A 27,472-nucleotide genomic window follows, 5' to 3' on the forward strand; every position below is an offset into this window, starting at 1 on the left:
GATCGAATCCTAAGTATCTATTAAAAGAAAACAGTATGAGAAGAAGAAAATTTTCTCAAACATGGAGAGGGTTTTCTTACACAAAAGACAAGAATTCATTCAGTTCAACAGCAAAACAGGTATATATTCAACTGCATGCTAAAACTATGTTATTAGGACTATAGGGACATTGAAAATAAAGTAATTTAAACGAGATAAGCAAATACGTGTATCAGCATATTAGGAGGACAAAAAGGAAGCACCCAGACAGTTTGCAAATCACACATATTCCTTATTAACCAAACTAGGCGTCTGCAACACAAAAGGTTTTAGTTTGTTTGCCTTTAAAGTAGTTTGTCAGATCTGTTGATAAAGTAGCACCTTATTTCAACACTAATTTTGAAGTCAACTTAGTCATACTTTGTAAATTAGTAACAAAAAATAAGGAAGTGCTGTCAGTTCTTCAGTTTGCTTAAAATCAGAAATACTTTCTCTACCCTTAGTTTATATAGTGATAGAACAGCAAATGCAAAACTGGAAAGATTTCCAACATTGCTTCTTTAAAATGTCTCATCTCCAGCCTTCAATTGTTCTGAAAAACAACTTGCTAGTGTCACTCTGAACTCAAGCCTCAAAACCAGCTTATGCATTACTAAGGCTACCTCATCAACTAGTGCAAAACCAGAAAAATTCAAACAACTAATTGCAGTTCTAAATGAGCTCCAGATTCAGAAAACCTCTTTATGTCCCCTTATGCCCTAAAAAGGCTCAATTCCCTGCCACAACAACTAATTTACAGCATTTAGTTTTTCAGCTAGGTTTCATTAAGCTTACCCGTCCAACACTTCTGCTTGATACGGTATTTCAAGTTTGGAGTAGCTCTTCTCTTTCGCTTTAACAGTTATTTTCCCAGAAGACTGAGAAGCTTTTTTCGCTTTTGATGCTGTACACACAAGAACATAAGTTCAACAGAGAGGACAGAAAAAAATGATCCATTAGATTAGACTAGCATAAGTGGAAGAATAAAAGCACAGATCTAGCCTAGAAATGAAGTATAATGGAAGAGAAAAGTGTATCTTAGAGAAATTTCAATAAGCAACTGACATGTACATCTAGGAAGTAAGAGATCTGAGTTCCCAATTTCTCCCCTCTAACACCAGCTAGCTGACCTGCCTGAGTTAGTAAGCTTATCTAGGATAGGGAAGCCTGGGTGTTGCTGTCAAATAACTAACTTGGACATGTCCAGAGGATAATTCAGGTCCCAGGTGAGCTGAATTTCCCACTTAAGAGTATGGAATATGCCTATCCCAGTAACAAACCAGAAACTTTTCAAGGTGGCTGGGCTCCTTACTAGAACTACCAGTCAAGCAGGACTTTGGGCCAGGAGTGCAGCAACATTTTAATAACAAAGAAATCAAAGGCATGCTAAACTTCACAGAAAGAGAATCAGAATCCATCTAAGAACCCAAACTACCCAAGCACCAAGAACGATGCTCACAGCTCTGCTCCAAGATCACAGAACAAGCAATGTTAGCCAGGTAGCAATATCGCCTGAAAAAGTCAAGGGATTCAAATATTACCAGCCCCTACAGTCCCTGCATGCATTAGGACAGATGGAACAGTAAATATTTAGGGCTGGCTGCTTCACTGAAATGAACTCACCGAGTCAATCCCTTAAACACATTAAGCAGCTCGACTGGGCATTTTTCCCAAACTACCATTCCTTCCAAGATCTACTGTATATTAGTCAGTAGGTCCTCATATAACAATTCTCTCCAGTTTCAAAATCTGAACATATGACCAAATCCAGGTTGATAGAATTTGGCTATTTCAGAATTCATTTATAGGCTAAAACATACTTCACTCGTCTTATAAACCGTAAGCTACTAAATACCTGAAGTGCTAATCAATAAATAACAATAATAAAGATCACTTCTTTTCTCTTCACCCATAAAACTTCTGAATTTATGTCTACCTGAAATGTAACATATTGCATCTATAAACTTCCATTTTTAGGCGATTGAGGCAGAAAGACTTATAGCACCAACAGGTCTGACAGTTCATTAAAGTCTCTATGAAAATGGAGATGCTTTTCTACAAAACGTCAGCACAGTATTTACAGTTGTACTATGTAGGAAAAAAAAAGAAACCAACACCTCTTTCAATAAAGATATAAAATAAAGTCAGTACCAGCACACATATCTTGGTAGGAAAAGTACCAGTAAGGTTTTTCCACCTTTGCCTCCCTTTTTCTTTAATATGAATTCAAGACAGCAAAATAAAGTAAGCCAGATTTCACAGTAAGGTTCTCAAGAGTATGACAGAACCCTACTTCCATGGACATTCCAGCATAAACTAATTTTTTTTTCACTAGGATTTTAGATTCTATTTTAAGCTTTGGAAGAATGAAAGGGCAATCCAAGAGATATATTCTCCTCTAATATACATTACTGTGAGGAACATGTCCTAGTTTGTTAGGATTTCTCAAAAAAGAAATGCCTACAATACATTCTAAATAAGACAATACATAAGAATGCTGCTTATGTTTAGTAGAAGAATTAAGAATTCCTTCTCACTAGCATTTACCAGCCTAATTTACTTACTGATTATGATTGGAGACAATCCCTTCAGAAATAAGTTAGAAAAACTTCCAGGTACAAAAATCCCATTTCGTTCTCAAAACAACATATACCATTTCGTTAAGAGAAAGAAACAACTTGCTGAAACTTCTTGAATTTTTAAGAAGCACTTGAAAAGTTCTAAGAGGAATAGTACTTACCATCAAAGCTAATACTTGCAACTTTGGTATATTTACTTTCAGAGGCTTTTAACGTAACTGGCTTGAAATGTACTGTTATAGCTTCATTCTGTGGTGTAGGTCTAACGCTCTGCAAACAATCAAAATATGAAGCACCGGTAAATTTACCATTTTTAATACACTGTGCAGCCGTCACGTGATACAATTGCAACTAGTTTTGGCTGAGTTCTTACAGGTCTGTCTTTCCTGTGTCAAAGCAGCATTATAAAAGGCTTTAGAGTTTTTTTCAGGTCTTGCAAATGGCTCAGTGTGCAGGAAAGCGGGCAACACAGAGTTCTCCTTGGGAATACTGGAGGAATTGATAGTATGGCCAGATATATGTTAATAAAATAGAAAAAAAAGCAGTTTATTTAAATTAAGATTTGTTTTTTACTCTTAATGCTGCAAGGTTACAAAAGTTAGACTATGTGTTTCTGGTACGCTCATTAACAAAACTGTTAATTGACTTCTGTAATTACCGGTGATAATACAGTCATCTACCTTGTCTCTGACCCCATGCTAAGTCTGCAGAGCTGCCACAAGAAAAAAACCAAATATTAACTGTATAGAGAAGGGTTTGTAAATATGAGATGACACTTACAGAACCTCAGCATGGTTTGGGTTGGAAGGAAACTTAAAGATCACCTAGTTCCAACCCCCTGCCCCCACCAGACCAGGTTGCTCCAAGCCCCGTCGTCCAGCCTGGCCTTGAGCACTTCCAGGGAGGGAGCAGCCACAGCTTCTCTGGGCAACCTGTGCCAGTGTTTCACCACCCTCATAGCGAAGAACTTCTTCCTAATGTCTAGTCTAAATCTACTCTCTTGTTGTACAACAACACTACACGCTCAATATACCAATCTACACACTCACTGAATACCTATGCTTTACAAGATCACCTTGTGTACGTGAGGATTACTGTTTTAAACTAAACAGAAAAGGTAAATTGGGCATTACTAGAAGAGCAATTGTGTCAGTTATTAGCCAGAGCTGATTTGTAGAGATACTCACTGCTATGCAGCAGGATTATGGAGTCCATGTCAACATCTGAAGACTTCATGAAGGTTGCTAGCAACCTCTTTATCTAGACTACACTGAGAGAAACTGGGCACAGAGCATTTAAATGCTCTTATCTTTGCTTAGAATTAGGATGGCTGCCATGATTCCTCCTCCCCAGCTGTCTTCTGTTGTAAGAACAGCTCAGCTGCTTATGTAGCAGCTGTTGAGCCACTGCCAATTACAGGGTGCTGTATTAAGGAAACCGAAATGAGTGCTGGTTTGCCTTCTGCTGGGCTGCAGAGGTTTCGCACTTGCTTCAGAAGCAGCTGAGCCTTTCTTGGTCAGAGGGCAACAAGGCAGGCAGCTAGTGGTACAAACCAGTTGCAGTTCTTCCACGCTAAGCTGTTTTTGATTGTAAATTAAAGCCATAAAATGGTACATATGTAACTAACCTTTACAGATCATGTGATCCTTAGAGGAAACAAGCAGCACTGATCTCCGTTAACTCCACTACAAGTTCTGAATTTTGGATTTATAGTACCGACCTTTGTCAACCAACTGTATACACATGGTGTAGATATTTGCTATTTTTCCTCACAAGTCAATTCATAATTATCACAATTTTCTTCTAATGAAATCCATACTACAAAACTGAGATCCTCAGGTGTCTTTAAGAGGGCTTTTTTTAAAAAAAGCAGATGAAACCAAAGCTGTAATCAGGTTCAGAACTTTTGCATAGCAGAAAGGATAGCCATTTCTAGTAGCTATTTTCATGCAATACGCTGTTTTTTAATTATTGAAGTTTGAAATCATGCTGATTTCATTTAGAAAACCAAAAATATCTAAAAGGATATTCTGTTGCCAGAAAAATGGCAGGCTTCAGAGGTGCATCTCTTAAACCATAAATGTAACAAACTCAAAAATCCCTACAGCTACTGAATTTAGTTAAGGAAGGAATTTACAGTTTTCTTGAAAATTTCTTAACTACAGCATATATATGACTAATTTATTTCTTGATTACATGCTATAAAAGGAAATATAGAATTAAGACAACTAAAGGAGAAACAAACACTTAAGAATCACTGCTCTTTCCTCAAATTTAAACCTATTTCAAATAAAGCCCAATCAGAACTTGTCCTGAGATGTGTCTTAAGAAACATCAAACATGGACAGGTCACAAAAATATGTGTCAAACACATTCCACCAAGAATCAGATACCAGCAGTTTTCTCAGAAAATCTCCTAAGAGCAACTTCTGTAGGGAAGAAAAAAATTAAAAGAGACAAGCTTCAGTAACATATGGCTCTCCCATGGAGTGCCCCAGTCAAGATTTCTGATCCTGCTGTATGAAGACATATTTGATATTTAGCATAAGAGCAGAAGCATATGAGCAGAAAATGAGGACCTTATATGTTCTAGAGAACACAGAGCAGGGAGAAAACTTTGTGCTATTGCAGCAGTTACTGTGAAAGACTTTGAAGGTTTAAGGACTCTCAGCCTATTTCTAATGTACTAAAGAAGAGTATGAGTTGAAACACTGGCGCATGTTCATCCATACTATTTACCTGTCAGCAGGCTCCCACATATAGTTTTGTCTTGCCCACCTAGCATATTGCTCTGAAGACTGAGCAGGCTGTAGACTTTTGCTTACAGATAGTAAAGACACAGCGACCCTGCTGTGAGAGGAAAAAGCCCTGTGGCTACAGGCAGCAGACTAAGGCTGGTTCCATTAGTGTCAGAACCACTCTGTACTGTTTTACTCGCTTTACAGACACAATTATTTTGTCAGTAATAACTTGCCCTTCAGTTTAAACAGGGACACCCAATTAACTCAAGCTCACTTTCACCATAAAGCCCCATCCACAATAGCCGTGGAATAAACTACTACTAGATTTTAATGCTTTAAGGTAACTTTCCCTTGACAACTTTGAGATGTGTGCACTCAAATCTGCAGACTGAAAACATAATGCAGAAGTAAACTACTTCCTGCAGATTGGTAAGAGAAAAAAAAAGCTGAAGCATATGAATTGTGACAGAAGCAAGTTAATATTTTCAGGGACAAACACTGATAGAATTCAGCTTCAATATATGGCTGTCCTGAAGTTCCTGGTTCTTTAAAATCTGAGCTCCTCATCGTGTTTGATGCATAAAGTGTGCCTTTGCTTTCAGCAATCAAATGGGCTTAAACTGCCCTCAGCAATCAAATGGGCTTAAACTGCCTTATGGAAACAGAAATATTTTCGTTCTAGAGAAGGGATAAAAGTGTTCAACAATCTATATTTACTAGATTTTCGGCAGCATAGCTTAATCATTGCAGCACGACAACAGTTCACCCAGTCATGAAACAAACATGATTCTCCCTAACAATGGAGAAAACCTTAAAAATATAATTAAGGAAGTTTTTATAAAGAGTTTCAGAACTCAAAAAGTAAAGTCAGGTATCTTACTCTTATTTTCCTCAACCAATTTGTTGAACCAGAGCATGACTAAGTACTTAAAGGCAGAAAAACTACAACTCTGGCAACAGTATTAGCAGTCTCTCATGCATAGATGACCTGAAGATACTTAGTTCTTCCAGCACCCAGCTTAAATATATGCTAAATATAGCCTTGGCCTTTTCTTCTGACATTAAGATGAAATTTGCCACAGAGCTCTGTCTCACTGCTTTTAAACTCTAGCTCTAAAGGGCCAGAAATAAACTTCTCAAGCTTTCCTAAAAGTAAGCTACTCGTCAGATTCCTTCCACAAATTCTTTACTCTTGCTTACCACTTTGAAATTCCTTCATAGGCAGAGCAGCAGCAATTCACAGTGTTTCAAACACTAGAAAGGTCACAAACTTCACAGGAAAGTTGTGCCTTAATGAGAAGAACAACTGACTTCATAGAAGCATAGAACAATTCAGGTTGGAAAAGACCCTTGGGATCATCAAGCCCAACCATTGACCCTACACTACAAGCTCACCCCTAAACCATATCACCCAACACCCCATCTAAACGACACTTGAACACATCCAGGGATGGCGACTCAACCACCTCCCTAGGCAGTCTGTTCCAGTGTCTGACCATTCTTTCCATGAAGAATTTCTTCCTCATGTCCAGCCTAAACTTGCCCTGTTGCAACTTGCAACCATTCCCCCTGGTTCTGTCCCTAATTACCTGTGAGAAGAGACCAGCACCAACCTCTCTACAACGTCCTTTCAAGTAACTGTAGAGCATGATGAGATGCCCTCTCAGCCTCCTCTTTGTCAAACTGATGTGCCATACGTGGTGCACTGAGAAATACATCATGGCTGGACCTATGTGGTAACTTTATCATTGCAAAAGTGAGCCCTAGAAGCTTTAGGACCATCAAATTTACTGCTTTGATACACTGTAAAAGAATAATCCATCTGGAAAGGTTCTGTCATGACATGTATAATGGTTATCGAATGATGGCCTTCCATTAGATTGCAGTCTATAGTCATAAGATCATAGCTTAAAAAAAATGGGTAGCTGGATTTTTAATGAAGGAGTATGAATTAGGTACTATGTTATCAGATATTAGAAGGGATACTGGTGGTTTGAACAGATTTTCATTTGCATGGTACTCAAAAAGTGTTATTACACACTTAAAAAACCCCAAGAAACAAACCAACAAAAAACAAGCTTATGTACAATAAACTGTCTCTATGGCAAATACAAAAAGTGGACATGCTACAAAACAGCAGACATAGCTGGAAAAATAACTTAATAAATTTACCGACCCTCTGATTGTAAAAATCACATACAGGTCTTTTTTTAAAAATAAAAACCCCCAAGGAAGCTGGTTCATAACTTTGAAGGCCACGAGAGACCTTATAGGATCATCTGACCTCATTAATGCAATAAGCATTAGGACTTCAATTAACTGAACTCTGTTTACGCTATACTGCAAGTTTCAACTTGAAAATTACTAGTGAATGACAACTTAGTAAGCACTGCAATGGACTATTATCATAGTGGAAAGTTATCTTCATTGCAAAAAATATGTCCTATTTCTAGTTTAAATCCATCTAGCCTCAGCTTCCAGTATCTTAGGTTTTTGTTAGACCTCTACTATTAAAATCCTATTCCGTACAGCTATAAGCTTTAACAATAAAGAAATGCTCTCCAACAGCTCAGCAAGAAACTTCTGCCAATCCTTCAGTCATTCTTCTGGCTCCTCTGGTTTCTTTTCAACACTTCAACACTTTTTGATGTGCACTAGGACAAGATATACAACTATATCTGGAGAACGAGGAAGACACGAAGGTGAGAAAAACAGTGAGCAATGAGAAAAATGACACAGGAAAAACGTATAAATGAACAAAGGCAGATTACCAGACTGGAGCCAATATTCTGCAAAAATAGAAAGCAAAAAATCCACAGCTGAGAATTCTGAAGCTGGCTGCACTTCATGTGCAGCTGCAGTGACCTCACTGGAAGAGGCTCTAGAGTGTTTGCAGGCTTTTTCCTTACTTTAAACTACAAAGCAGATAACCTCAAGAAAACAAGGGTCATTTTACAGTCTGCTCTTGAAAGCCACTCTTCGCTCATCTTGAAAGATTATGTCGGGCAACCACCTAATACGCTCTCATGGAGTGTGTGATGAGGATAAAGGATCCCGCGGGCTCTGCATTAATCTCTCATTCACTGAACAGGAGTTACTCTTCTCAGGTACAAAAAGCTTCCGGAGGCTCAGATATTGCAGGCACAACCTATAAATGCTGAAATGGCCATTCAAAGAAGGCTATGGAGCAAAGGAATTGTACTGTGCATATAGATCATTTGTCTTACTATTAAGTTACGTTTTCAGTCATATATCATCTAGCTTCTAATTCTGAACACTACATGGTGAACCTGTGAATGATAATTTTTTATGAGAGAAAATAAATCCAAGTAGAAAGTTTTAAATTGAAAGGAAATAAAACTTACTGTAATTGGCACATCTTTTGTTCCTGAATTTAATAAATGGAGATTTAAAATTTTTGGCAGATCTGTTAAAGAACAAAAAACACACCTGGCTATTAGGCTATTTTAACAGAAGAACCTTATACAAAGTCATCTGCACTAGCTGGCTTCACATATGAATCCAGTATTCTCAAGTGTTAAAAAGACTAACATGACAAAACAGCCAGTCAAAATATCTATTCCCAAGAATCTGACGCACTTAAAAATTGTATTTTTGTGTATTAGTTATTATTACATGCTTCACCTAACCACTCATATTTCTAACACAAGAAACGATCAGGCTAAAATATTACAATGAATGACTTTGCCAGATGCACCAATATTCGGCAGGAACTAACCGTATTTAAAAAGCTTTAAATGTTAAGTAATTTGTAAGGAAAAGTACTTCAGAAGCTACCTTTTTATAGTTGAAATATATATATACTGTTTTTCTTCAGTAACGAGTCCCTTGCACAGTTTCAAAAGATACCTTCAGTTTTACTACTTTCTGCCATATATATATTACTTTTTGTTTCAGTAAACAACATGAACTTAAAATGTAAGGCACAAATGTGTAAACGGCACTTCAAAAAAGAAGGCAAAAAAGATCTAAGTAATGAAGTTGATTAAGTTTGCACACTATTCCCTGTCACACTATTCCCTGTGACATTAAAAAATTATTAAATTATTAAATTATTAAAACTTATACAGATGTAAAGCATTCTTTGGAAACAAGTTCACAAATTAAGGAAACTGGCAATGATTTTCACACTAGCTAAAGCACAACTGTGTCAGACCAAATTTATTACCAGACTTAGAGCTAGACGTGCAAACTCCTCTTTGCCTGTACACATCTAAAGTACACTTGCAGGTGAATGCATTTGTACACCGTTGTGACACACTGCTACCCTGCTTTTGAAACTCTGGCTTTTGAAAAGTGTCATTCCACAAGCAACCCTGACTAATACAAAGATAACTGGGTTCCCCACCCCCATAAATACTTTTGAGACCTGAAGTACAGGTTACCTTGCGTTCGTAGTGTACCAAAATCTAGCATTTCTGTTGATGAATAAATTCCTGGTGCTTTAAGAAAAAAAAAAAAAAAGTTACCATTTTCTTATTATACTATAAGGTAATTAAGCTGAATAACTTAAAAATAAAACAAAACCAACCAATCAAACTCAACCACTTTTCTACAAACCTGTTGTAACTTCTACTTCAACAGGGAGAATTATAAATTCTGTGTTGTCTGAGGCATTTGTTTTTATTCTAATGAAGGCTGTGTGGTTATCTGCTTCTCTTGAAGAAAAGCTGGCTCTCATCACTCCTTTTGTTTCATAGGGAGGTATTTCCTGACAAATAATCAAAGCACATTTGTAAGAGTGCAGCAATTATAAAAAAAAAGACGCCACAACAAAAAATTACAACAGAAGAATTAAGTATAATCGCATTAAGAGAAAAAACTGCAACAGTCGTAAGAGCTAGGTTGCATGTTATTAAAATTACCAGTCATTTTAGTAAGGATAGGTGTGATAATCAAATATGACACTGATTGAAAATCGATATATGCAAGAGAAGTTTCACATCCCATTTGATTAAGTTTTTGTATTAAAATTGTGGTAAAAAAGACAATAGACCAAATTGTCAGAATCCACCAACAAGCAAAATCTATTAATAAAAATGTTATTGAGTGCAGTAACATCAAATACGAGTTTTGCATATTGTGACTGTATTTTCTCCAAAGCAGACACAAGGTATGCAGTTTCAGAGCTAAACACAAACTGAAATAGTGCAGAAGTAACCAGAAGCCTGTGAGGCTAAAGGCTTATTAGTCACAAAGCAATTTAAAGCAAAATGACAAAACACGTTTTAGTTTCTGTACCAAGCTATTCCATCAGTTCCAAGCCACATTCAGGGTTTGAAAGACAACTCTTCCTGTATTTGCTGGACACAACTGCAGCACAAGAGGAGCTTCAGAACCACAGCTGAAATAGTAACATTGCATTCTCTTCCCCATCACACTAGAGAAGGGCAGTGGAACTGTTTTTTTCTCCTTATTTTCTATTTTTCTTCTTTTTTATTTTTAAACAGAAGATGAAAACTTTGATTTGAAATTTGGAGCTTCTTCCAATTTAAATGCAAATAAATGTAGCAGAAAGTAGGAATTTTTGTTGAGTAGTCTTTGAATCGATTGATGTTCTTTCCGCTGACAGCTTTTTTAGGTTTTGAAGGAAACTGGACAGGACATAATCCTTACAGGTGCTGACTGTCTTATACGTGTCTTCTGAGCTTTCTGTAGTACAAACTCACACCTACTCACATTTTCCATGGCACAATGACTGTAGATGTACCGTGAAAACTGTTGAATATCAAGCAACTAGTTTCTACTGCTCCTGCTTGATGAATCCGTGAACTAAGAAGCTTTCAAGTTCTGTTTTCTCATTTATTCATAGACCTAACATAATGTGGCCATTCATTAATGGTCCAAAGTGATTTGACTCTTCCATATGTGTAACCAGAGAACCAAAGTTTGTCAGGTCCCTGAAGTAACACCGAACAGAGATTACAAAAATACTTCTGCATATAGAGGCAGCTTCATCCAGTTATCTAAATATTCGGCATCAAAGCAATTTCAGACTATGATGTACATCCATTTGTCAAATTATCATCACAGGATTTCAAATAATTTCTACTTCGCAGCTTTTTTAACCGCAGTGCAGCTCTTGATGTAGCCAATATAATGATATATCTGGGGGTTTCCTCCTACTGATTTAACTTCTTTTAGTTGTTTTATTGTTTTGAAATACCAATGGTTGATAAGAAAAACGTGGATTAGTGCTGACTATTATTAACCTAATTGCCTTTCTATGCAAGACACTGGAAGCTTTCACATGCACATACATCACTGCTTTAACCAGCAATCTGGCTCAGAGAAACTGAAAAGCTACATGCTCAAGAAAGAGAACCGGAATTAAACCAGAAAATCTTCTATTCTTTCATTTGTGGCTCTAACGTGTTTGCTAAGTATCTACTAATGGCTACAGAATTCAACATTCCCCTTGAGTTCTTTTGGCAACACGGAAGTAGCTATCTTTAGAAGCAATGTCATGTGAATAAAACGGTGACAAAACACTAGGACCTTGATTTTTTAATCCATACTAATGTTTACATCTAACCCTCAGCGTCTGTTTCCACCGCAGTTTTAAAAATGCTCGTGATCTGTATTCATACTCACTTGTTTGCAATTTTTGTACGTAAAACTAAGACACTGCCATTCTCAGGGACTTTCTCCAGAAAAGCCAGGAATTGAGCTTTGTGATCACCCTTCTTAGCTTACTTGGAAATATTCTAGCTTTACTCAGTACAACAGATGTAACTGTCAGTGACTGTAATGACACACTCGAGCAAGAGTCAAGTCGTGGAACACGATGACTTTAAAGGCTCTCCGAGAAAATAAAAAAGTCATCAAAAAAGGGTTTAATTCTAATTACAGAGGGAAACAGGTTTTCTATCTGGTTGGACATTACCAAGAGTGTGATATACAGCACAGAGCTGAAACTTTACTTTCAGGATGTCTCTAAAATTCATTTTACCGAAAGATGAAGAACACAATAAAACAGATTTAATAGGGCAGACTGTGAGACCATCCAGCCCACGACCCCGTCTCCTGCAGACATGAGGAGTAAAGAGCAACTGCAGGGCACGCATGTAGGAATATTTTCCAGAACAGTTTCAGCCACTCCTAACTTATGATCTAGGGATTTATCGCAGCTAAACGCACTGCTCTTTTACTTAGTAGTCTTTAATAGCATCTTCTTCCCTAAGTTCATTCAGCTGCTTTTTCAACCCATGTATGCATTCATAGTGATTTGTAGGAAGGACTTTCTCAGGTTAAAAATGACTTCCATATTTTTTTCCCATGGGTTAGATCCAGGTCAAGGCCATCAGAAGGACTACACTGTCCTGAATGCTTAGGTATGTGTAATTCATTCTGCTGGGAATCATCTGACTCCTCTCATTTCAAAAAAACATAGCTCAGTACAGATGGCTTCTTTTAATTAAACCTTTCCTTCAATTCCTATTACCATACAATTAGCAGACCTTGTTACCATTTCAATTTTTATGGATTTTTTAACTTTGAAGGATTACATGACAAGAAACAAAGTTGGTAAAAAAAAACCAACCAAAAACCACACTAAAATCATATCAAACCATCCCAAAACAACTACAATGAATGCTGGAACACGTGACTACTCACCCACAGCTTCCTTGTACCTCCTTGTTGACCTGTCGGAAGTTCTAAATGGAGATCACCTCCACTGGAATACATTTCTACCACCTGAGGTGGATAACAGGAAACTGTTAGCTCTCGACTTGAAAGGGACTCCAGTTTAGTTATCGGGTGTTATAATGTGCAACGGCATGTGTTAGCAACTATTAGATCACTTATAAATACGCTTTTTATCACAATCTAGCCATTTACTAGTTCTACACTTCATGTGCTTTCTTTAGCATTTCACAATTTGTGGATCCCTTAACAGAATGGGATCACATTTATCTGCGGACAATTAATTTACTTGTTTGGTTGTGGCCAGATATCGGCCCTGCCCTAACATAAGAATGCTTGCCACATTACACACTAGAGTACACTGTAAAGACACCTTATGCTCTGCAAGACACGCAGGAGGAAGCTCAGAGACACACCTTGATTAAAACCATGAGATCTATTTTACTTCATTTACTTCAATATTTTTATTTATTACCAGTGAAGTTTAAAGCTATGAGGCCAAGTTTTTCACGTTACACGAATTTTTTTCTGTTTAAATGCAAATCAGTTGTTCTAGAAATTGTAGATTTCTTAATTTGCTAAATTGAGGTTCTTCTGTGCAATTTCCTTTTTTAAAATGGTCATAATTACTGCAAAATAAAGATTTAAAGTTCAAACAGAATTGTAAGTAGTATCAATATAAACAAAATTTAGTTTAATATCGTAAACATAAGTGAGTATTTAATAGTTTTCTCTTAGGCTCACCTGCAAAGGTTCACTGTGAGGGTTATGTATATTTATTATAGGAGAAAAACTGCTATTTACAGGAACTCGTGCCCCAATAAATGGGCGCAATCGATACGGGTTCGGAACTCCAATGCCAAACACCTGGTTCAGAAAAAGAAAACCAAGCTCAAGTAGCTGTATGTAATTGTTGCAGACCCTAACATATATGCACCATTTTTTGTAATCTATCTATTTGCTTTAGACTATACTTCTAGCCAAACACTCAAAACCAGCACCATGCTAAAGTGCCGAAATAAAGAAACTGGTTTAGTTTGCAGTTAAAGGCTATTTCTCATAGCTACTACTTCCACTGACATAGTTAGAACACAGGAAGTCAAAATACCATCTTTTTTTCTGATACTCTGAAATGCTAGATACCACCTAAAGGTTAAAAAAATGAGAAATATCCTTTAATTATACCATTATGGAACATAGTATCCATATGGGAAGTATTTTTATTGTTATTTTCAAAACATTGCCAGAGTAAGAAGTCATATTCTTTAGACAAGAGGACTTCTCTCACTTTTCAGATTTGTCTGTCTCGTTTATCTTTCTCAATCTTAAGTGAGCAATTTTTTGCCAGCTTAATGAATAACACTGTCTTGTCACTGGATCAGATGAGCACAGAGCTAAGGAATGAGCTAGATCACTGCAACAGGCCGCTAAAGTAACAAACACATAAATTTCCTTGGGAGGATTTTAATCCTTATGTAATTTCATCAATCTGGCTTACAGTGCTGTCCTACAGATATTTACAGCAGTATACTTCCGTGTTACAACAAGCAACAGGGATGGAAACTTCCTCAACCAGGCTGATATATTGTGCAAATATCCTTGGATTGTTAAGCATGCCATAATAGATACTGCTCTGGTTGTTTAACACTTCACAACTTTTTCTTAAAGAGTGTAATTCTCTTACCTGGTAAGTAAATACCCCATGATTAGAAGTGTTAATAAATAAAGTGTTCTCTACATTTCCAACTACTCTTGCAAGGAAAACTACATCAAAGGATGTATTCCCTCCTGGAAGAATTTTCTGAAAAAAAGAAACCACAAGTAAAACTGTTCAGTGAAGGCATTCCACCCTGCAGATGAACAATAGTTCTTATGCTACAAAAGATCTCCATGTGTTCTTTGGGGAAAACATAAGTTAGAAAGTCTACTGCAGATTTAGGGAGAAAAAAAAAAGTACAGGTTTTAGACAAATAAAAACATGCAACAAAATAATTTAAAAACAGATATTTTACAACTATTATCTAGTGCAGGATCATACATAATTGAATGTTTATATTGAATTCTAAGCTTTGAGTTCAGCTTACCACAGAAATACTTTAAACTGACAGTTTACAGAACACTGGAGAAAGGCAATTACTACAAGACTTCCATAAGTGAAAAGGGTTGCTTATAGACAAGTTTTCTTAAGTTTTTAGTGTTTACATGACTCCTCCTAAGCTACAGGCCCTGCACACAAAACTGAAACGAGAGGGCTATCTGACAGGAATTCGGTTAAGAGTTAACCCTGCTGACATCATGCTTCTTAACTTCTGAGTTCCAGTAATGTGACTGAAGTAGTTGTAAGTACATTGGAATAACTGCTTCACACTAACAACCCTTCAAGGGACTTAAAATTTTAAGAAAAACTATAAGAACACCTTGTTCTTGTATGTGCTCTAAGGCAACATACAGTTAGTCACTTCAGCAACAAAGTTCTGCTGCACTTTCAACATAGTCAGAATACTTCTGACCACGCAATATTTCATTCCTTCTTTTCTAATGGGGTTTGTGTGTGTTTCCATGCTCAGCTGAGATTTGCTTGGTAACTGATAGGAGATCAAGAACTGCAGTATCTTAATGCTTCTAGGTATGTAATCATTGCATTAAGTAGTTCATTTAAAGGAGGGAGGGAAATGGAGCTCTCATTTGGGGTAGAGAGGGAGAAGGGAAAGCTCATTCTGAGAAAGTAGAATAACTTACCCTGTTTTGAAAAAATGATGCATGAAAATGTGATGTTGTAGCAGATATTGATACTAACGTAATTGTTTCTTCTGAGCTAGGGTTATGTAGGTAAACTTTTTCCATTTTTGGCATTCCAACTGGCCTGTCAAAACACAAAGAGAATATTTTAAAAGTGTTAGAATTCTAGAAAATAGAGTATTGGGCTTTGTCCCATTAAACCAGATATGAACATAACAGTGATGAACACTAACAATAGAACTTTGCATTAAATGTTTTTTTCAAGTAGCACATGTAAATTCTACCCTGTAGAATTACTTAGCTAAGTTCTTTTCTATTATTTTATTGAGTACTTTTCCTGAAGGCTTACCTAACATTGTATCATCCTTTAAAATGACGCCATACAAAATGAAATTCTATTTGTGAAGTTTTTACTTCAGAATCAGAAGAGGCAAAGTTTTATCTTCCTGTGCTAGAACCTCTACATAATAATTATCTTGAGAAAGGCTGCATACAGCAACTTAAAATAAACAGAACACTCTCTAGACAAAAGTCTAAGCACATTTTTTTTCTTCCTGAAAGTTGTAAGTAGTCTTGCCCAGAACCCAGAAATTTTCTGGTATTATATTTTATAATATGCTTTATAGAATTAAGTACACAGACATGTGCAGCAACATCAGTTTTATTTGTATACTGCATTTGAATCCAGACCTCAAGAAAAAAACCAAGAAATGCCTGAGATAAATTCTAGAAGTCTAAAACACAGAAGTCAAACAGTTAAACAACAGCACACTATTTCAGTAAAAGACACACTAACAATTTATTCCACACAAGCTTTAGGCTTTTTCCTTTTTGCTTACAACAGCTAATGTGACACTAAACGTTTCATTCTCACCAATTACTTTTCAGATTTTAGTATCTCTTCAGATTTTTTTCATGCCTTACAACATATTTGCATTAAACATCAGCACCAAAGCACTAATAAAGTGTGTATACTACAATTTGCTCCAAATTAAATTTTGGAATTCAAAATAGTTAACTCTTAACTTTCAGGCTACACATATTCCACACAGCACTCCCTCGCATGTCACCTGCTTCCAATACTTGCAAGGGCTGCTACACTATTGATGAGAATTACTATCTGTAGTACCTGAAGCAATGCTGACTTAGCATAGCAGGCAGTTGTTCTGCCACTGTCAGTTAACTTTACCAGACCAAATTAATAAGTGCTATTGTAGTTACCAGTTTTTCAACTTGGGAGGATGGTGCGTCCCAACAGATAGATCCACCTAAGTTTACTGTAAATTAAGGGTTGCATTGAATAGAGGATACAGTGAGAGTTATCAAACTATACCACAATTGATAAAGTGATTGAGGTAACAGACAGAACTTACGAATACTTACGAAACATGGACTAAACAGATGCTAAAGATATTATTCAAAGACAAAAATTATTAACCTTCAGTGAACTGTATCGTAAGTATCAGTAAAATATATCTGCACTTTACTACTGTAAATCTATTTGCATTGCTTGCTGAGTCCTCTTATTTTCATGTTTCCATCAGCAAACTCTTGTTCTTGATCCTTCTTTCACTGTCATAAAATCTCATGTTGATTTCTCTTACTTCACTAGGAATAAAGACAACAGTATCTGTCCTCACCTTGTAAAACCTATATAAAACCTAACATCCAGGTTAATCCATAACATAAAAGTATTCACATCTATTGTCAGTATACATGGAGATATTAGCAAGCAAAATGCTTTGTCATCTGTGATGTTTCGCACTAATTGCTGTAACTGCTACATTGTTGATCGATGGATTCAAACGGTAAACCTAACACCTGCTCTCTGTTTGCTGGGGAAAAGCTTATCAGACCAGAGGAATCTGAATGAGCACCAGCCCTCCAAAGTTCCCCATCTCTATGTTACTCTCAGGAAAAAAAAAGCCACTAAAAACAGCCACAAAAGCACAGCTAAGAAAAGTATCCGCTGATATGGAGGTTACCCAGTATCCCCAAATTCTGAACCCACCACTTCAAACAGTCCTTCACCGACATCAGTGCAGGTGGGCTTGAGTATTTTCTCTGCATGGTAACTGTGAGAGGCATAAGCAAGCTTTTATAACAGTCAGCAATTTTGCAGTGAATTAATTGTTTAGAGAAGTGGTCATGCCTTAAAGAAGTACTCTTTCAATCTCTCCTGAAGATCCAGCTGTCTGTTCCCTAGGTTCTCACTACAATTTCTCATTCTCCTCAGTGGAAGACATGCTGCCAGAACCCTCTGCAGCTCTTTTTCCTTGTAACATTGCAGTTTCTGGGTAATTCTCTTCCTCAGGGCATGTTCAGTAGCTCCTCAAGAAAGCGAAGTCCCTGTTCTCCTCTACTACAATGCACTCCAATCAGTCTTCATAAGAGGAGCTGAAGAGCCAAAACCAAGAATCAAGGAGAACAGTTCCCACAAAGCACAACAGCAGGAACACTACACCTGAGCAAAAGACATTACTAGCATGTCACCTGTGGTCTCTACAGAAAACCAGCTGTGTACTGAAAACCTAAGATCAGAGTTGGCTTAAGTGACAGGTTTTATGATGCATAATGTGTGCCACACCCCAAACCCAAGAAAACTATGTTGAGTGAATCCGTAATACTGAAGTGCCAGGCTGTTCCTGTCAGAAAGGCAGTTTGGAAGTAAAAGTCATTATTTCAGGAAATGTTTCAAATATTATCAGTCTTTTAAGACCTTCACGTCTTTCCTTCTGCAACGATGAGAACATAAGACAGTATATCTGAAGGGCTAAAGCCTATAAAAACAACTAGGAGAAAAGCAGCCATGACAGACATTACAGCTCACTACTCCAGATTCCAGACTAAACCACCACAGTACAATTATTGCTGATAAAGAGAGAAATCACTAAAAACAAATTCTGATGCTTGGACTATGGGGTTTTTTAATTATTTTGTTGACCAGTCTGATTTTGAAACAAAGAGTCCAGTATTACAGTTTTTTTCCTAGATACAGCTTGCCTTACATTCTTTAAGCTCGATGTTAGCCAAACCTACAGAAATAGGACAAACCTCACCTGCCTTTTCTGCCATCAGATATGGTAAAATCCAGTCAAAGCAGTGTGCAACAGACACCTTTAATGAACCTACATCCCAGGTAACGATCACATACGGGTTGCTCTCCAGATTGTGGATCCTCAAGCCGCAATGATCAGCACAAATACAGTTTTATCTAGCACCAATTTTTACAGCAGAATTTCCTGAGCTGCAACAGCCTGCACTTCATTTCAAGAGCCTGGCACAGACACACACCTTCAGGCAAACATGAACTGTCAAAGCATATAAAATTTTTCTCCTCATCTTTTGTCCCTGTGTAAGGCTAGGTCCACCTACACTGATAAACTAACAGATAGCACAACCCAGATGAGAACATGGTAATTAACAAAGGTGAGGTGCCTGTTCAAATGGGTGAAGAAGCCTGTGTTCGCATTCTTTACTGCTGCAATTCAACTCTTTCCAAAGTCTGAGGTAGTACCTGCAGGGTACTGTAAGGATGTCCTTGTCATGGAATTCACTGCTGCTCTAGGGAACAACAGGGAGATTCATTTAATAAAGGAAACCAGCTTCCGCAAAAGTTGGGGAGATTAGGCCCTTGAGTTACTCTCACACTTAACTTGCCAAAATATCTAGCTACTCCCTGTGAAGCAAATACGGATGGAGAAAAAGCCCTTTTAGAAGAGTAATTCTGTTTTTTTCTTACTGCATATATAGTTGAGATGCTTCTGTAAAATGTCCACTTGATTTATGAAACCAGATACGAATCTATTACTGAAGCAAAGGACATAAATTCCGCAGGTACATTCTTCCTCTTCCATCTCCTTTCTGATAAGATTGGAGAGGCAACTGAAGTCAACCAAAAGCTTCCCACTTAGATTTTGGAATGCAGTGAATATAAGTGAATGTACTCAAGACTCAATTCAGGTAAATTTCTCATGCATTTGAGAGTTGAAAAAATATGTTTTCCTCCTTTTTTTCTTTTAGCATCTTTAGCAACTGCTGAAACAACTGTAAGACCAGTTGTCACACAGTATTATCAGAAGTTTCACGTGGATTAAATTAGTATCCTGTGTCAGACAGGAGTGAATAGCGGATGCCTAGAAGGCAAAAGTGTAATAATGTGAAAAGCATTCGAAGTTAGGTGCCCAGAAAACTCTCGTAGCCTGTAATTATATGCAGCTTGGGAACTTCCTGAACCAATTCTGATGGTTCTCCAGTCAGAAGATCAGAGAGAGTGAACTCTTAACAAGGACTTGGGTGTTGCCTTGTAATGCATTCAGCTGCTTTTAATGAAGTGAAACTATCTGGTCTTACACGGTTACTTCTAGAGATTGAAAGGGAATGCCTTTTATACTACATTCTGAAGAAAACTAAGCATCACAGACTGAGCGACACCAGCAAGTTAAGAGTAACCAAAGCATCTAAGACTGAGAATGCTTTTTGCTTGGTTTTGGTTCTGTACCAGCCTATAAACCCATTGTTTCTCAGCTTCAAGATTTCACTGGCTTTTAACAAATCAAGAAAGTTCCTTTAAATTACACATTACAGTTAGCAAAACCTCATATAAAAATGACCTGTAGTAGGGTCTTATTGAATCATGTCACCACGTGCAATTTGAATGAATCTGAGTGTAATAAATTACTATTTGTTTTGGCAGCATTTTGCAGTCTAGTGCAATATGCGAACAAAACTAGAGGTAGATCTGGACTAAATGTCAATTAACTGTCAACAGTTTCTTACATTTTAACGAACTCCAGAGGAAATTAAAATTTTATTTTGCAACATTTTAAAAAAACCTTCCAACATTCTCAGACTCTCACACTTCAGAAGTGTATCAAATGTACTGTGTAAATATTTGGCTGCACATTATAGGTACCTTACAGGTCCTTTCAATCATCTGTAAATATACTTGTTTAAAATGTTAAGAAAACTAGAGGTTTGGATAAACTCTCTAGTTGTTAAAATTCATCCCTATTTATTTTTAAGAGATTAGAGTTTTTGAAGTAAATACACCAATTGGCTAAACGTATGCTCAGGACCTGCAGGAAGGTCACAAATATTTGAACATTACCAAGCAATTGTGTTCAAGGTCAACTCAAGCCCTCATAGAATACCCTGCCAATGACCAGAGCTCACAAACAAGAAACATGAAAACATTATAAAATCCCCTAAGGAGAACATTTCTAAGGAAATGCAAAGTGAGACTGTTTATCACCAGAAAACTGAAAGACTGATTTTCAGAACAGTGTCCTACCAACAAGAAAACTTTGTCTAGAGAATGGGACCTTGCTCAAATTGAGTGAAGCAGGAACCTCCATTCACTGCAGAAACACAGGCTGATCAAGGATTAAAATATTACTTCTGCTAAATGTATTATTTCATACATTATCAATCATTTCCGTGAAGCATGGGTAACACATCAACTTCATCTTTAAATAATTGCACATTTTAAAATTTTGATGGCAAGCAGCTCTATCTTATATCATGTTAGTAGCCTAAAATACTCCATACTCAGGTGCCCCATTACCAGAAGTTACTTCTACCAAAAATGTAATTGTGAAGAGCTTACAAACTTTACTTTTACACAGTCATGGTTGAATTAACACAGATGAAGGCTGTGTATCAAGATTCATGAAGATTCAAATTCTCCTGAAATGCAGATGGGCCACCTGCAAGAGCTCTAATATGAAAACTCCTCTCAAACCCAGAAGCCATATCAGTAATAATCATTCTGCCAAAATAGCCTCCGAGGAATCAACTCCCAAAGCTATGGAAGACGTCATGGTTAGTGTTTGTATGTTAGAACACCTCAATTATTCCATTCCCATCTAACAACAGGGGAGAGTAAGAGATTAAAAAAGAGACTACAAGGAACAGAACACAGGTAAGACTAAAAGGCAGCTAGTTGTGGAGGTGGTTTTGAGTAGAGGTTTCTTTGCTTGCTTGTTCTCTTTAAAGCCCCAAATCTCCAATATTGAACATGTTGCAGAATTTGTGCCAGAGGAAGACTGGTGTTGCTTCAGAAACACAAGCAGGAGGCTTTCTCATTAAGTAACCAAATGAGTATTCCACTTAGTCCAAGCAGTCCCCTGGAGCAGTGATACGGGAGAACCTGCCTCAGTTCCACCCCATTCCCAGAGGCTTAATGTATACAGAGAACATTTGGGATCTCTTCAAGTGAGTTGAAGATTTGCATATCCTAATATACAGCATAGTTTTCCTTTGATAAATGTGAGATTACCTGGACTGCCTTCAAAGTCGTAGAATATGGTAATGTTTATTTTATATTAAAACAGCACTAAAAAAACCCCCAGCTGTTATAAAACCAAAGTATAAGGCCATTGCAATCTCAGCTCCAAGTGGAACACAGGAAGTCTGTCTGCAGCAGCTCTTTATCAACTTAATACTGATTTTGATTTTCTGAGATCCCTAGATAAAGTAACTCCTAAAAAAATATTATTCCTGCTCAAGTTGACATGTTTCTGAACCATCTTACCAAACGCACACACTCTAAGCAGACCAGAAACATCCCAAGAAGAATGCACTAGCTTACAACTAACATTAAATATTGCAACTTTCTTTAGCTGAGGAATGATACATGTTGACAGGTCAGCATAAACATGAACTTTGAATAAGATTGTTTTACTAAACGCTACATGTTACCTATTAACAAAACACCACTTAGGTACAATACTTACTCAGAAACTAAATATACGTTTGACGCCTTTCCTCAAATCCGTAATAAGCAAAGAAAGAAAAGACAGAATCTGAATGCGAAAACCCTGTCTATTTTAAAAGGCAAAAACCCAAAAGCTCAAATCTGCATTATTTAACTTCCAAGTTGCTTGGTACCTGCAGTTTGATCCCACTATAAGGTGTGAGCTACTCAGCATTTCTCAGAGTTGTTTCACTTTTATTTAAATGCCTAAACACAGATTTTAAACTGAACCTTGGGACTTCATGTATAAACCTTTTCTAAAACTGTTTTTCACATCTTACTGGAGTTTTAATAAATCAGAACCCGATTTCTGCTTGAGATTATGGCCTGAACTACAGCAGATGACTGTTAGGAAAAAAAAATTTTAAAAAAGGAATGCATAATGAACCAAGATTTAACACAGAGCCTCCCTATTTGGACTGAAGACAGCAATGCCCCAGTGCAATTTTTGTATTTGTTTTACAGAGCCCTAAGTAAGAGATTTGCACTAATTGAACAGAGTACTAGATCTATAGCATTTCTTCAATACTTTCAGCTCTGACAAGAACAGCTTACTTAAAAAGCCAAAATACAATGAAGAACAGCTTAAAAGTATTTACAATACTGTCCAGAAACTATTTTTAGCAGGAAAACAAACAAACGTACATCTTTGGAAATCCACAAAGCAAAGAAGCACATGCAGCTTTCTTCAGATGAGCATGCAAAATATAGATGACCTTTAAAAGCAAGGTATTTCAGAGCACATCAACAAAACAATTCATATTAGAAAAAGGTGTATAAAATTCTGTATTTACTATGAACTGAAAATACTGCCGTTTAAGAAGAAAATAACTTAAAAAATACTCAGTATGTAAAGTTTACAGTAACTCTAACAAAGAGCAAACTTCTCTACAAGTCTGAGTTTGTATATACTCATCAGTATAATTTGTCGACCATAATTTAATTTTGCTATAGCAGAGATGCAGTTGAGGAGGGCTTACCACCAGGTATCCTACTATTTCATTTAGAAGCTCAATATCGTCTTACCTAGGGCCAGTTACTGACATTACAAAAAAAACCCCCACAAACACAAACCAAAACACTACAGAAACACAAAACCACACATCAAAAGCTAGCGATTCTACAATTTTGAAGGAATAAGGGAGAAGAGATTGAGTGATTTATTATTTCTTCACTCAGAAGTAGAAGTTACAATTTTGTTAGACTAAGCACAGATAAAAAAACTGTAAAACAGGGCATTTTCATATACCTTTGCTATTTAGGGGCACTACATTTGCTTTTTTTTGTTCTCTTTGCAAAGAACATTCAAAGCAACCTCTCTTTTTCCAGAAACACAGAAGTACGCACCATGCCAATACACATGAGCTTCCTTGTGCATCTCCATAGTCACCACACTGCACAGTGGTCCTGCCTACTATATTTTTATTAATAATCCCTGGCTTATCCATAAATAAAGCAGCCTTTCATCAAGTAGCAATGCTGGCTGAGGGTGGGGGAAGCAATACTGCATTAAGGCCCACCTGGGCTGTTTTTTTTCTTCCAGGTAGTACTAGCAAAATGTCTGAAATGTCCTCCCTGCAGTTTGCATTGTGTCAAAGTATCAATCATGCACAGAGGCTACATCCATGTACTCTAGAACTGATTTTGACTGTCAACAAGAAGAATGACTGTAGCTACCTATACGCAGTAACTGTTAAGACTGAAGTAGTTTTCAGAGGAACTGACTACAAACAGGTACATTGCTGAATGTTAAACTTCCTTTCTCCTCCCTTTCTTTTAGTGAAGTCACAGATAATTTTGCTGGAAACCATTTCAGCCACTGAGAATCGAAACAAGTAAGCAACTGCAAGGTGGAGTATGGAGGTACGTTCCTGGAAGCTGTTTGTTCTCCTTAAGGCTGTATGTCCACAATGGTACATCATTGTTCTAATGTCAGCTGCACTGACAGTTTTTTTTGCCACTAAGGCGGTAGTAAAGCGGCCATGCTAGAGCACATCACAGAATCACAGAATGTTAGGGACTGGAAGGGACCTTGAAAGATCATCTAGTCCAATCCCCCCGCCGGAGGAAGAACACCTAGACGATGTTACACAGGAAGGCATCCAGGCAGGTTTTGAATGTCTCCAGAGAAGGACACTCCACCACCTCCCTGGGCAGCCTGTGCCAGTGTTCTGTTACCCTTACTGAGAAGAAGTTTCTTCTCAAATTTAGGTGGAACCTCTTCTTGTGTTCCAGTTTAAACCCATTACCCCTCGTCCTACCATCGGTTGTCACCGAGAAGAGCCTTGCTCCATCCTCGTGACACTCATCCTTTACATATTTATAAACATTAATTAGGTCACCCCTCAGTCTTCTCTTCTCCAAACTAAAGAGACCCAGCTCCCTCAGCCTTTCCTCATAAGAGAGATGTTCCACTCCCTTCAGCATCTTGGTTGCTCTACGCTGGACTCTCTCAAGCAGTTCTTTATCCTTCTTAAACTGAGGGGCCCAGAACTGGACACAATATTCCAGATGTGGTCTCACCAGTGCAGAGTAGAGAGGAAGGAGAGATGCTCCCTGACGCGGGTTGTACAGAAGAAGAACAGTAATCTCACCTCAGTATATTAAGTTCTACACTTAAAACTGTTTCCACTCTGCAGAGCAGCTGTACAAGCACCTAAAAAGTACGTACAAGTACCTATGCTACCAAAACCATGGCAGCTGACCAGTTGTTACATGATGTTTACTAGCTCTCTGGAACAAGTAGGTCAACTACAATTACGGACAATCTATCAATGCAATATAAGTATACAACCTTCTCCATCAGTTTTAAATAGCCTTGATTTTTTTTTTTTCTATCTGTCCAACTAAACCAATCAAAAGACTTTTCAACTTACTGTTCATGGAAATCCAGCATTGGTGGCTCAAACCGGAGAGGCCGGCAATTTCCCCGATATAGGGATACACTGCAAGAAAAATTAAAATGCTGTCAAATATACTGTTAAATAATACATTTTTCCCTCCATTCCCATCTCAAATTGCCCTTTCTTAGCAAAACATTCATTAAGACTAATAATAGAGCAATTAATTCAAAAGAAGAAATAACTCAGCAAACTTGTCCAGTCAGAATAGTGCAGCCACTTACGTTATTATGTGGTGTCTCCAAGAAAGATTATGCAAGAGTACACATCTTAGAAATGGATGTAACTGATATGTTAGTTTTCCTCTATATAGTCACAGCTAAGTGAAACAGTAAGCTAAATAGATTTATATCATCTTTCATAGCAATATCCAAATAGATTAATCAATGCATTATAGGAATTCAAATGCACAACATGAGTTTCTCTCTGCTACATCTATATTACTGCATAAACAACCTTGGGCCCATATGATGGGAGAAAACAGCCCAGGTCTATACTATTAAAAAGTCTCAATCTCCAGAAGACAGAAACCAGAAACATTCCCTAGCTTTGTACTGACCTCCTACTGAGAATTCTTTAGGAGAATGCTAGTAGATGAAGACTAAAACTTAAATACCACTTGAACAATGCAGCAGTGAAGAAAACAAAATCATAGAATCCTAGAATCCTAGAATGTTAGGGGATGGAAACCACCTCTAGAGATCATCTAGTCCAACCCCCCTGCCAGAGCAGGATCACCTACAGTAGGTCACACAGGAACGCATCCAGGCGGGTTTTGAAAGTCTCCAGAGAAGGAAACTCCACAACCTCCCTGGGCAGCCTGTGCCAGTGCTCTGTCACCCTCACAGTGAAGAAGTTTCTCCTCATGTTGAGGCAGAACTTCCTATGTTCTAACTTAAACTCATTATTTCTGGTTCTATTGCTGGGCACCCTCAGGTATTTGTATACGTTAATAAGGTCCCCTCTCAGCTGTCTCCTTTCAAGGCTAAACAGCCCCAGTTCTCTCAGTCTCTCTTCACAGGAGAGATGTTCAGGTCCCTTAATCATCCTTGTAGCTTCCGCTGGGCTCTCTCCAGTAGGTCCCTGTCTCTCTTGAACTGGAGAGCCCAAAACTGGACACAGTATTCCAGGTGTGGTCTCACTAGGGCAGAGCAGAGGGGGAGGAGAACCTCCCTAGATCTGCTGGACACACTTTTCTTAACGCGCCCCAGGATCCCATTGGCCCTCTTGGCCACAAGGGCACATTGCTGTCCCATGGACAACTTACTGTCCACTGAGACTCCAAGGTCTTTCTCCACAGGGCTGCTTTCCAGCATGACATCCCCTGATTTGTACTGGTGCCTGGTGTTATTCCTCCCCAAACACAGGACTTTATACTTGTCCTTACTGAACTCCATGAGTTCAATATAATTCCATCCAGCACACTTCCAGGAAAACTAATTCTTGATCAAATTTGGAGGTCTTTCCATATTCCAAAAACACTTCAGTAAGGAAACTGTTTACAGGAATAAAAATCTAATAGGGTATGAAAACTGTACTCTCTAACAGCACAGATCTGGGCAATGACAACAGTGTAACAGATCAAACAGATCAGACTACAAAGTTTCAGTTACTCACTAGTACTCCACAACTGAATCTTCACACTTCAATTACGATAATGTGTAATAGGAAGATCTGTTCATGCTGATAGATTTACACCTCTGTAAATTTGGCTGTTGAAGCACCTTCAATTCTACTTACAGCTTAGTTGTTAAAAATAGCTTTATCCACACAAGAAAAGTAAAACACTATTAGGGCAAAAGACTAGGCACAGAACAGTCAGCTTCAATGTATGCACACACACACGTGTGTGTGTGTGTGTGTGTGTGTATATATAGATCATAAAACAAGAGAAGCGGAGGTTTAAGACACACTAATAGGAAAAACTGTATTCAGATCTACAAAAAATTACAATTCTTGCTACTACTAAGTGCTGCTGTGACTCATTTCAGTTGTCGAATAAGAGAAAGCCTGGACGCATATTCTCAGGCTAAAAATCAAACCTTGTGGAACAAGTGCTCAACAAAATGA

The 27,472-nt window shown here is 37.6% G+C and overlaps 1 protein-coding gene across 1 annotated transcript in view; it reads right to left on the reverse strand.

Annotated features, from left to right (window-relative positions):
* TMEM131 (transmembrane protein 131) overlaps window positions 1-27,472 on the reverse strand; it is a 93,618-nt gene that overhangs the window by 34,023 nt on the left and 32,123 nt on the right. Inside the window, 11 exon segments of the mRNA XM_009866088.1 lie at window positions 1-17; window positions 814-922; window positions 2,759-2,867; window positions 8,704-8,765; window positions 9,745-9,801; window positions 9,920-10,070; window positions 12,977-13,057; window positions 13,751-13,873; window positions 14,691-14,807; window positions 15,746-15,869; window positions 25,379-25,447. The exon segment at window positions 1-17 is cut by the window's left edge and continues 17 nt beyond it. Coding sequence (XP_009864390.1) covers window positions 1-17; window positions 814-922; window positions 2,759-2,867; window positions 8,704-8,765; window positions 9,745-9,801; window positions 9,920-10,070; window positions 12,977-13,057; window positions 13,751-13,873; window positions 14,691-14,807; window positions 15,746-15,869; window positions 25,379-25,447 — 1,019 coding nt within the window.

The sequence above is a fragment of the Apaloderma vittatum genome, unplaced genomic scaffold, assembly GCF_000703405.1.
Source record: "Apaloderma vittatum isolate BGI_N311 unplaced genomic scaffold, ASM70340v1 scaffold543, whole genome shotgun sequence".
In the NCBI taxonomy this organism is placed as follows: Eukaryota; Metazoa; Chordata; class Aves; order Trogoniformes; family Trogonidae; genus Apaloderma; species Apaloderma vittatum.